This window comes from Stegostoma tigrinum, chromosome 4 (genome assembly GCF_030684315.1).
Source record: "Stegostoma tigrinum isolate sSteTig4 chromosome 4, sSteTig4.hap1, whole genome shotgun sequence".
Taxonomy (NCBI): Eukaryota; Metazoa; Chordata; class Chondrichthyes; order Orectolobiformes; family Stegostomatidae; genus Stegostoma; species Stegostoma tigrinum.
This window is the reverse complement of record NC_081357.1, coordinates 81,428,886-81,441,260: the sequence shown is the minus strand read 5'-3', so window position 1 is coordinate 81,441,260 and position 12,375 is coordinate 81,428,886. Positions and strand designations below refer to the sequence as shown.

The following is a 12,375-nucleotide window of genomic DNA, read 5'->3' as shown; positions in this document are numbered from 1 at the left end:
GTGCTATTTGTATATGGCAGCTAACCCTGTACTCTTGAGTGGTACAGGTTGCAGGTTTGGCAGCTGTCAGAGGACCCTAGTCAGAGTGACATCTTTTTTAGATGTCACTTGTGAGGGGGAAAATCAATGAGGTTGTTTTGCATTGGATGATGTGGAGTGTCTGGAATGTTGAAGCTGCCACCATCCAGGCAAGCAGAAGGTATTCCATTACATGTGGAGTTTGCACATTGTCCCCGTGTCTGCATGGGTTTCCTCCAGGTGCTCCAGTTTCCTCCCACAATCCAAAAATGTGCAGTTTGGGTGGATTGCCCATAGTGTTCAGGGATGTGTAGATTAAAGGGATGGGTCTGGGTGGGATGCTGAGAGTGTCAGTGTGGACTTATTGGGCCAAAGGGCCTGTTTCCATACTGTAGGGATTCTATGAGTCTATGAAAATATTTCATGATGAAGGAGATAATTTATATTTATAATTCAGGTCCATCATTTTTAAAAAACACTTGTATTAGCATGACTGAAGTTCGAAGCATAGAGCTTGTTCAGAGCTCTTAACCACTCTTGTAGCCATTTCTCCTGCTGGCCACCTGAGCAGACTGCAGCACAACATTTTGTACATCAGTCCTGTCCTGTACCAAAACCAAAAGGAACTTCCACTCCATTAACATTTAGCTAGCAAGGCAGGCTAGGAGATTTGTGACACTTTTTAAAAAAAAAGACGGAACAATAACCATCAAAAAAAACCAGAAAATTTTAATTATTGACACACACTGCGAGTCTAAGAGGATGGTCCATTAAAATTACACTTCTGAACTGCCCACTTGAAGCATGCTACTGTTTTGTCTTTTTTTTAATGTGCATTGGCAATTTTCAATCTTGGAAATGGCAGATTGGGGCCCACTCCACCTGGTTTAAAAGTCACTTGAAAAATCTCAGCCTTGTGTTCGTACAAGAAAGTCATTCCATTGTCTCAATCAAGATCGACCATTTTCCTCTTACCTATAATGGGAATTTGTTTACCATTTACATATCCATTCTGTAAGCGTCTTTTGTCATCAGCTGAGTATTAACACTATTATAGCCCTCTGTAGAAGAGGTGATTAGACCTAAATTGAAAATCTGTATCCCCTATGTATTTCTCATAACTAGAGTTGTGACTCTTGCATAGGCATAGACATGATTTTTTCAGGAAATACAAGAAAGGGCAGTACACGTTTGTCCAGTGACTGCCTTTTAGTATGCAATGGAAGTTCTCAAATCTGTTATGGCCCAGAATGAGCAGGATAATAAGTGGGTCAAACAGTCATACAGAATGAAAACCTATCCTATCACTCGTTCTAAGATTACCGTTGCATTTCTCTACCACTTTAGATTCTACAGTATAGAAAAATTTGGAATGAACACAAACTCTGCATAATTTAATAGGCATCTCAAATTATGAAGCAATAGAATAGAATGGGTAAAAGTAGATTATTTCTAGTGGATGATGGTTTGAGAGAGAAGCTGAGAGTCTGAAATGAAAGAATTTAAGAACTTTTCTAGCTAAGATGCTGCTGAGCCTATAATATGTACAAGTACAGTTAGTGTATCACTAATTTACAAATGTTAGTCAATGTGAAAGTAAAAGGTTATTGGAATGGAGGAGACAGAATTAGGACTACGGCTGTAGGGAGTTGAACACTACCACAGACGGTCCGATACATCAATTCAGATTTAGTAAGAATACCATCTATCCTTTGTTTTGCTAATCAAAACAGCCCAAGGGAAAACTCAAGGGGATAATTCTAAGTGACTTATGGAGTGTGGGAAATCCATTTGGCAAGGTCCTATTTGCTAACTCTATGTACTTTTGCAAGATCACTGCAATTATGACTTGTTGTTCCTTGGCTCTAGCTCTTACCCTCTGTGCCATCTCCAATAATACACAACACTTGTCTGTTTACCCCCGGTATATTTTGCAGCTGCCTAGTGACAGCCGGGACGGTGATACCTACAGAGGCAACAAACATCCTAGATTCACGTATGTAACTATAGAAACTCAGCTATTCCCCTAACCTTTGAGCAATCCTGGGGAGTTGGCAACAGTTGTAGCTGATATCCTCTTCCGGAGCTGGCATTAGCTGGTTTTGTGTGAGGGAAAAGTAAATGAGAGAATTAAGCCTCTTCGATTATTTAAAACTAATCGTGTTCAAGTTAAATCTACACGTAATCGCGCAGTTGTAGAAGGGTAGGTGACTTCCGTTAGTGCTGAAAACAACAAATGTTGGCTCCGTCACAGCGGGTGAAGCTAACATTTCGACCACCGGTTGCTGATAAAAATGCTGGCTAAAATAAAGTCCTTATTCGAATATTGGAGCAATTTTCTATGAAACATGGTGATTTCACCTCGTCCTGTGTGCTTGCAAGTTGGTATATGCGAACCCTTCCCTGGACTAGATTTGAAGATGGTCATAAGGTCACCAAATTAGTACCAACGGTGCAGTCACGTTTCTGCAGGAGCCGACCGCATGCGCAGTCACGTTTCTACAATATTCCAATGTTTGTGTGCCGTTGTCCCGCCTGCTTGTTTGCCTTACGCCACAATGTGAATCGCGAGGCCCTGTTTATTGGTCAATCGGGGTTTCAATCAGATAGGGCTTGAGAAGCTCCGCCCATGAACTGTGGATCCCTGGGTATTTGTAAACTCGAGTATTGAATATCCTTTCCGAAAGGGACAGGAGGTGAGGTCCGGAAGTAGGATCATTACACGGAATATCGGTGGTTTCAAGTTTCACGTATACCCGTTTCTGAGCTTCACCCTTATCCATTCACTATAGGAGCCTGCAGACGCCGGGCGGGTGCGATGAGACAAGGTATTAAAGCTTTCGCATTCAGCCGAGGCCGACAGGATTGTAATCGAGCCGAGCCTGGCCTGGCCTGTCACGTCACTCGATGAAAGGGGCTGCCTGAGTAATTTTGTCTGACTTGGCCGGCTCTGTCATTCTGCCTGCTCTTCGATGAAGCTCGGTCTTGCTGTTAACTGGCGCTCTGAGGCTGTCCTAGGTCGGATTTGATAAGATGATCTCCTCCAGCCCAGTTTGATTGCCGTCAGTCATCATTGCGGACGACAGTCGCCTCCATGATAACAAAGTGTGAAGCTGGATGAACACAGCAGGCCAAGCAGCATCTCAGGAGCACAAAAGCCGCCGTTTCGGGCCCAGACCCTTCATCAGAGAGGTCCGAAATGTCAGCTTTTGTGCTCCTGAGATGCTGCTTGGTCTGCTGCGTTCATCCAGCTTCACACTTTGTTATCTTGGATTCTCTAGCATCTGCAGTTCCCATTATATCTGGTCTCCTCCATGAGTTTACTTTCCCTTGTCTTCACTCCCAGCAAGCACTGATTTATTCTGTACACACCGCGGGAGATTGGGCTGTGCGGATCAAACTCTCATCATTCATGACCTTTCTGCCTCGCGCGCCCCCTTCTTTTAAAGACTTAGCTTGATGCCTTTTTGTCCATTAGCCTAACATCTACCTTCTCCATCACAACAGTTGTGGATTTTGATAAGACGTTCCACGTAGCGAAAGACCAAAGACCTCGCACGAGTATGATCAGACCAAATTGACACCAATCAAAGAGGGAGATAATGAGATAGAATGCAAGAATTTTGGTATAAAAAGTTAGTTATAAGAATGTTGAGCAGTTTGGAGGTGAAAGTTCTAGAGGCTAGATCACAAGAAAACGAGTTGGAATAGACTCTTTAGCCCATTCAGGCTGCTCAACTATTCAGTAAGGTCAATAAAACTCTACTTTCATGCCTTTTCCCATTATCCTTGACTCCCTGTAGATGAAATATCTGGCCAATTCTGTGACCCTGCCTTTACTCTGTGAAAGAACTACAAAGATTAACAGTCTTTTGAGAGAAGAAATTTGTAATTTTTCCTTACATGGGAGGCCCTTATTTTGAAATTTTGCGTGTGGTTTGATATTCCCCCATGAAGGGAAATAACATTTCACCATCTGAACTGTCACGTCCCCTTGAAGTTTGTAAATTTCATTGAGATAATCTCCTTTTCTACACTGCAATAAGTACAGGTTTCCAGCTCCTAGGTATTTGATGGCAGTGTATATAAATGCACAACAGATGGGACAGAGAAGCAATATTAGGTTGGTGTACAAAAGTTGCAACTTTTTGTGAGATAGAAGGAGTGGAGTTGAGAAGGATAGCATGGTCTGTGCAGTGTTTAGTAACTCCCAACAGTGTATACCGTACTTCTTTGGTTGATTAAACTTTCACTGCAGATACTTTACAATAGCTATCCCAAGCTTTAGTGCAACCCTCAATATGTAGTTCTGGACTTTGGAATTTGCCAGACACCCATACTCAAAATAGCAAGTTTCAGGCAGACTAGAGCGCACCTTTCACTGGGATTTATTTGAAATTGAGCCCCTGAGAATAGCACGGTGATCACTGAATTCTGTGTTACACAGTTGCTAATAATCCTTGACAAGCAAAAAATATGCATCCCTCTTATTCTGCTTTGCAGTGGCATTCCAGAATAATGTGATCAGTTGGGTACTTCACATCATGTGACATCTTGGAGACATCCCTCATAGTAGGCTCATCCTGGAGATTAAGTTGCATGGGATCCACGGTGACTTGGCCACATGGATTCAGAATTGGCTTGCCTATAGAAGAAGAGGTTAGTAGTAAAAGGGTGTTTTTCAGGTTGGAGGTCTGTGACTAGTGGTGTTCCACAGGGATCTGTACTGGGACCTCTGTTTGTGATATATATGAATGACTTGGATGAAAATGTAGATGGGTGAATTGGTAAGTTTGCAGACTACGTAACGATTGGTGGAATTGTATATAGTGTAGAAGGTTGTCAGAGGATATAGCGGGATAAAGGTCAGTTTCAGAAATAGCGGGCAAAGTTTAATCTGGACAAGATAAGGTGCTGCACTTTGCGAGATCAAATGTTGAAGAAAAGTATATGGTTAATGTCAGGACCCTGAACAACGCTGACGTACGGCTAGATCTTGAAATTCAAGTTCACAACTCCCTGAAACTGGCCACACAAGTAGATAGGCTGGCAAAGAAGGCAAATGGCATGCTTGCCTTTATGGTCAGGGAATTAAGTACAAGAGTCAGCAAGTCATGTTGCAGCTCTATAAGACTTTGGTTAGGCCACAGTTAAGAGTATTGTGATCAGTTCTGATTGCCCCATCTCAGGTAGGATGTGAAGGCTTTGGACAGGGTGCAGAAGAGGTTTACCAGGATGCTGCCTGGATTAGATGACATGAGCTATAAGGAGAGGCTAGAAAAACTCTGGTTGTTTTCTGTGGAGCAGTGGAGGCTGAGCAGAAATCTGATAGAAATGTATTAAAATTATGAGATGCATGGATAGGGTTGATGGTCAGAATCTTTTTCCCAAGTTGAAATGTCTAAAACTAGGGGCATACATTTAAGGTGGGGGGGAGATACAAAGAAGATGTCTGGGGCAAGTTTTTTTTACACAATAGGTGTCTGGAATGCGTTGCCAGAGGTGGTGTTGGAGACATATGATAGGGGCATTTGAGGGAATTATGGACAAACAGATCAATTGCGAGGAATGGTGGGATATGGACCAAGGTCAGGCAGAAGGGGTTAGTTTAATTTGGCAACATATTTGGTACAACATCGTGGGCTGAAGGGCCCATTCCTGTGCTGAACAGTTCTTTGTCCTATGAGATGCATAGCCAGCAGGGCTACAAAACGATTTCGACAGTCTGCTCAAGAAATCATACAAAAGGATCCACCAGTGCCTTTTCACACAATGTCTTGGAGTTTGTTATGTGCACAACACTGCATGATGGACTTGGGGTCACAAGCATCATTCTGCACAGACCTTTCCACTAAGGATGAGTAACACAGCACGGTCCATCTGAGGCACAGCACACTTTCGATCTCCAGACAGGGTGGTATGTGGCTCAGTGGTTGGCATTGCTGCCTCACAGTGCCAGAGACAGAGGTTCGATTTTAGCCTTAGGTGACTGTCTACGTAGAGTTAGCACGTTTCCCACTGTGTCTGCTTGGGGTTCTTTCAGGTGCCCTAGTTTCTCCCACAGACCAAAGAATTGTAGGTTCAATGGATTGACCATGGGAAAATGCAGGGTTAGAGGGAAAGATTAGAGGGGTGGGTCTGGATCAGAAGTTCTTCAGGGGGTCAGTGTGGACTTCCACATAGCTTCCATCCTAAGTATTCTGTGCAGACAGAAGATAGCTCAGGTGACTGTCATGGTGCAGAAGCAGGCTGTGGGCCAAAGCCTGGGGCATGTAGGGCAATACCGAGAGCATCTCATACTTTACAACAAGGTGCTTTTACCCACAATTGAGAGAGAATTCCCTCACCTTCTGAACTCTATTCTCAAGAACTCCACACCTGATTGAGTGGAACAAATCTTGGTTGTTTCTGTCTCACAACATGATTCCAGCTTAACCCTTGAGAAAGATTTGGGACAATGTTTAAAATGGTTTCTGACATACTGGCCTTATGAGAATGTCACCTGTGAAGCATAGTTGGTAAAGTATTTGCTCGATTCTGTCCTATTTGTTCAATTTAGACTATTTGTTCTATTCATTAATAGATGTTCTAATACTGTTCGGTTGAATTTCTCTGGCATTCTTTGATTATTATGGAGTCATGGGAAAATTTTCAGGGTGTTTGCAAGCTAAATGAGTAAATTTGAAAAGTGTACTTTCTGTGAAAGAGTAGGTGCAAGATGCCCAGTGACTTACTTTTGAATTCCTGGTTTATCTACAGTTTGGAACTTGTGTAGTGGATCACTGTTATTCTCAATTTTGATGATTATCAAACTGTGATGTCAACCCTGCAATTAACTATTTGCATAATCTATGGAGTTTGATATCTTAAGTTCAGAGACACAATGTGCAAACTTTTTTACTGCTTAGTTAGAACTTTGACTTTGCAATATGAACCTGAATATGCTAAAGGCAATGTAATATGAAGGATGGGGAGGCTGCAGAAAGATTTCGACAGTTCAGGAGAATGGCCCAGGAAATGGCTGACGAAATTCAACGTGAGCAAATGTGAGGTTTGCACTTTGGAAAAAAGAATACAGGCATGGACTATTTTCTAACGGTGCGAAAATTCATAAAACAGAAGGACAAAGGGGTCTGGGAGTGTTGGCCCAGGATTCTCTAAAAGTTAACTTGCAGGTAGAGTCCGTAATTAAGAAAGCGAATGTAATGTTGTCGTTTATCTCAAGAGGGTTGGAATATAAAAGCAGTGATGTGCTTCTGAGACTTTATAAAGCTCTAGTTAGGCCCTAATTAGAATACTGTGTCCACCTCAGGAAGGACATACTGGCCCTGGAGCATGTCCAGCGGAGATTCACATGGATGATCCCTGGAATGGTAGGTTTAACGTATGATGAGCGGCTAAGGATCCTGGGATTGTATTCATTAGAGTTTAGAAAGTTGAGGGGAGATCTAATAGAAACTTATAAGATAATGTATGGCTTAGAAAGGGTAGACGCTGCGAAGTTGTTTCCATTAGGCAAGGAGACTAGGACCCATGGGCACAGCCTTAGAATTAGAGGGGGTAAATTTAAAACAGAAACGAGGAGGCATTTCTTCAGCCAGAGGGTGGTGGTATTGTGGAATTCATTGCCATGGATTGCAGTGGAGGCCAGGATGTTAGATGCCTTCAAGGCAGAGATCGATAAATTCTTGATCTCACAAGGAATCAAGGGCTACGGGGAGAGTGCAGGGAAGTGGAGTTGAAATGCCCATCAGCCATGATTAAATGGTGGAGTGGACTCGATGGGCTGAATGGCCTTAATTCCACTCCCAAGTCTTATGGTTGTATATTATGCCTAACTGCAGTGCAGAATTTGATGTTTATCAATTTGTTTTCTAGATTTTAATGAAATTGCTGAGCCTGAGCTGATCAACTCTCTGAAGTGTATAAGAAAGAAAGTATATTTATGGAACCAAATCTTCAGGATACCTGTGAGGCTGATTCAGAGGAAGCACAAAAAACGTCTGTCTCGGTCGAAGCTGCTCAGACCCCTGCAAGATCAACGACTCACATAAATAATGATGGATTAGGATCTACAACCAGTGATTTTCACACTGAGAACCCTGCTGAGAACTGTGTGCGTTTGGAAAAAGAAGCCATTTGTGTATCCAGTTTCGTTGAAAAAGACGGTGACAGTTTAATTGGCAATACTAACAAGAATTCTTCATTTATATCTGCAGCATCTGTACGAGTTTCTAAACCACATGTTGCTAATAAAACATCAGGACAAGCAGCAACTAATAACAGAAGTCCACAAAAAGACAAAAGTCTGCTTGTCTCTGACCTAAAATTAACAACTAATCTTTTGACTACAGATGGGATAGCTTCTACAGTGTCTGCAGATGAAAACCATCGACCATTTGGTATGATCCTTTTACAGCAAAGTGCTGATGTTACCAAGGAGAAATCCAAATCTGCAAATCACAGTTCACAACCTACAGTGTGTCATGCCACTTTGAGTAAGAGTGCTGTCATACGTGCCACAATCACTTCAAAAGATACCAATCTCCATCCCAACACTCTGGTAGTTTCAGAGCAGAGTACTTGTGAAATAGAAGGACAATGGAGAAAAGGAGGAAAAGACCCGTTGATTGATCACTTAAACCATTCTGCTGCAGATGAAAATATTGCAACTGTAAATGAGTCCGAAATTAAGTTTTGTCTAGCTCCTGATCCATTACTTGTACAGCAAAATACAGACAAAAAACAGGAGTCATGCATAAAAGATCAAAATAGCTTGATGCGTAATCCAGAAGTGGACCTCTTTGATAGATCTGTGAATGGTTGTCCTTGTGAAACAAGCGCTAATCCTGTGAACGCCCCTAAGAAACGAGGAAGAAAGCCTAAAAGTGCAGTGGTTACATTTGCAAAAGAAATTCCCAGTCATGGCAACAGTGAGAATGGTTGTGGCCCAGAAGTGGGAACTCTTGAGCCAGTGCTGATTCCAAAGAAACAAGCAAGAAAACCTAAAAATACAAGAACAGTGTCACAAACATCAAAAGGGTATTCTGATGCTGCTGAAAATGATGGCAAATTTGAATTGGGAGCTCCTCAACCAGCCAACATCCCAAAGAAAAGAGGAAGAAAACTGAAAAATGCAAAAAAAATATTTGAAAGAATAGTGCAACAAATTCCATCAAAGGGGCTTAGTGATGACGCTAAAAATGATAGTAACAATGAGGTGGTAATTCATGAACCAGTGAAGATCCTGACAAAACGAGGAAGAAAACCTAAGAATGCAGAAGCAGTGGCTGCTGAAAGAGTGGTGCTGCAGGCTCCAACAGCTGGTAGTAATATTTCTGAAAATGGTGGTGTCACTGAGATTGATGCTCCACCACCAATGCAGATACCCAAGAAGAGAGGAAGAAAACCTAAGAATAAGATGGTACCCCAAGAAGACAGTACAGATACCCATGGGCTGTTGAAGCCAATTGTCCAGAGATTATTGGAAGAGAGCAATACCGACAATGAGCTAACGGCAAGTGGCCGACCAAAGAGGAGGGCGGCCAGAGCGTAAGGAACTAATCTAATTGGCCGTGCACATGTGCTTGAATTGTAATTGGTCGGCAAGACTCCCTACCAGTAATACAAGATTGAAATGTTACTTCTCCCAACTCAACACACATAACAAAAATCAGAGAGACAGATATTAAAATCAGTGTACACCTGAGTATGAAACTATTATGGGTGTGTTATTGATTCTAATATTCATTTCTAGATAGTCTGATGAGTGTAGTGAAGCCTCCATGAGCTGAAGAAGGGTCACTTGACCCAAAACATTAACTCTGATTTCATTGCACAGATGCTGCCAGACCTGAGCTTTTCCAGAAATTTCTGTTTTTGTTTCTCTATGGTCTGTTGCTTTCTCCATACATCATAATCATTGGTTTGCAGAAACATTTAGCTATGAATGGAATATGCTTAGTTGTCTGGTGGCAGACACATTGTGTTGAAGATGGCTGCCATCTTGCATTAGGATATGGGTATGCTCACTGTGTCCCATACAATGTGTCATGACCCAGGCACATTACTGAGGGAGGAATAATATGAGGCAGGGTAACCAATTAGGACACAGATATACGTTGGGAGGATTTATGGAATACATTGCTTCCAAATTTGAATGATAAAGCAAACAGAGGTGATAAGCCTGTCCCATTTGGCAACATTTTCATTCCACTATAAGTAAAATCATTAGAATATTAAACTGCTTTTTTGAAGCATATAATAATTTGTTTTATTAATTATGAAAAATCAGTAGTCTCTTTTAAAAACTGCAATTTTTACCTTTGCCCACCATTTACATTCTGTCATAGGAAACTATTTTGCTGTGAACATCAGTTGTATTTTATATTACTTTTACAACATCCCTTTCAAAAGGGGAGAGAAATGCTTTCTCTGGAAGTTATGATATTTTGATCTGTCTTTAACTTGCTGTGTTGCAGGCAGAGCAGCTGACTAAAGCCAAGCTCAATACTCAGACTAGCTATACAATATCCTAATTGATCACCTGCTTACAAAACATAGCAAAAGCTGAGAAAACATTTCTAATCGCACTTTTCATGAGCTGAAGCTGTCCAAAATGACTTTGCATCCAGTAAACTACTTTTGTGATATGGCCACCGTTATGCAGTAAAAGGCAGCGATTTTTGGAGTCTTTCTTCAGGGAAGAGATATTAGTTACTAGGGAACATAGGTTTAAGGTAAAATGAGGTAAGTTTAAAGGACTAAATTTAAAGTAGGGTGGCACAGTGGTTAACACTGCTGCCTCACAGCACCAGAGACCTGGGTTCGATCCCAACTTTGGGCAACTGTCTGTGTGGAGGTTGCACATTCTCCCCGTGTCTGCGTGGGTTTCCTCCGGGTGCTCCAGTTTCCTCCCACAGTCCAAAGATGTGCAGGCTGGGTGGATTGGCCATGGGAAATTGGCTGTAGTGTTCAGGGATGTGTAGATTAGGTGGGTTGTAGGGAGATGGGTCTGGATGCAATGCTTTGAGGGTCAGCGTAGACTTGTTGGGCCAAAGGGTCTGTTTCCTCACTGTAGACATTCTATGGTACGATATAAGATCCCACAAGTATGCCATTGGGGTGACCCAGTGGCTCAGTGGTTAGCACTGCAGCCTCTCAGCGTCAGGGTCCCAGATTCAATTCCAGCCTTGGGTAACTGCCTGTGTGGAGTTTGCACATTCTCCCTGTGTTTGCATGGGTTTCCTTCCACAGTCCAAAGATGTGCAGGCTAGGTGGATCGGCCATGCTAAATTGCCCATAGTGTTCAGGGGTGTGTGGGTTACAGGGGGATGGGTCTGGGTGGGATGTTTCAAGGGGCACTGTGGAATTGATGGGCCGAAGGTCCTGTTTCCACACTGTAGTGAATCTAACCTAATCTAACAAGTAGTGTGGAACATGTGACCTGTTTACACTGTTGATCGTGGAATTGGTATTGACCAGGACACAGGCTTGTTCTTTAAATATCAGCATGGAATTTTAAAGTCCATCTGAGCAGGCAGACTTGGTTTAACTTCTGGATGTGAGTTTGCTTGCTGAGCTGGAAGGTTCGTTTTCAGACGTTTTGTCACTATTCTAGGTAACATCATCAGTGAGCCTCCGACGAAGCGCTGGTGTTATGTCCCGCTTTCTGTTTATCTGTTTAGGTTCCCTTGGGTTGGTGATGTCATTTCCTGCATTGGTTATGTCATTTCCTGTTCTCAAAACTCGCTTGATTTAACTTGTAATTGTAAATATGCCATCTTTGCAAGTGTAGCTCTCCCTGTATACTATTATGGAATGTGAGCTGGTATTGTGTGCTCAAGTCCTGAAATGGAATGTGAAACCAGAACATGTACATATAGATTCTAGCAAGAATGCTAGCTACCAAGCCATGACTGATGACATGAGTAGCCAAAAATGTGTTGTACTTGTGTTTTTTTGTTCTAGAGACGTGCAGCCTGTTTCATCGTGTTAAAATAATCATAGAATTAAATAGACTTTCATAAACGCATCTGAAATAATAGGGATTTCTGGCTTTTACCCTTTGAATCAAAAAGGTTGAAGTATTTTTGGCAATTTTGCTATTGAAATATTTAACACGGCTGCACCACATTCCTTTCCAATTCTAAAACATGGGAGAAATGAATTTAATGTGTGCTTTAAACATTTGTGTGATAATGTTGCTAATGTCAAATTTTGCCCCTTTAGATTTTCAGTTTTTGATATAATTGATATATGACCATAAATCTATTGCAAAACAGATTTTGATTTTTTGTTTAAAATCTACTTCTTGAGTTTCTGTGGCTTACTATTCACTAACAGCCATTGTACTTT

General features: G+C 41.9%; 1 protein-coding gene across 5 annotated transcripts in view; it reads left to right on the top strand.

Moving 5' to 3' along the window:
* Positions 1-2,659: 2,659 nt before the first annotated feature.
* gtf3c2 (general transcription factor IIIC, polypeptide 2, beta) overlaps positions 2,660-12,375 on the top strand; it is a 223,644-nt gene continuing 213,928 nt past the window's right edge. For 4 of the 5 annotated variants that reach the window (XM_059645478.1, XM_059645479.1, XM_059645476.1 and 1 more), the window contains exons 1-2: positions 2,660-2,846; positions 7,897-9,570. In XM_059645478.1, the coding sequence (XP_059501461.1) occupies positions 7,964-9,570 (1,607 nt within the window). In that variant the 5' untranslated portion in view covers positions 2,660-2,846; positions 7,897-7,963. Of the gene's footprint in view, positions 2,847-4,521; positions 4,678-7,896; positions 9,571-12,375 lie in introns of all 5 variants that reach the window. The other variant, XM_059645477.1, reaches the window with a different exon arrangement.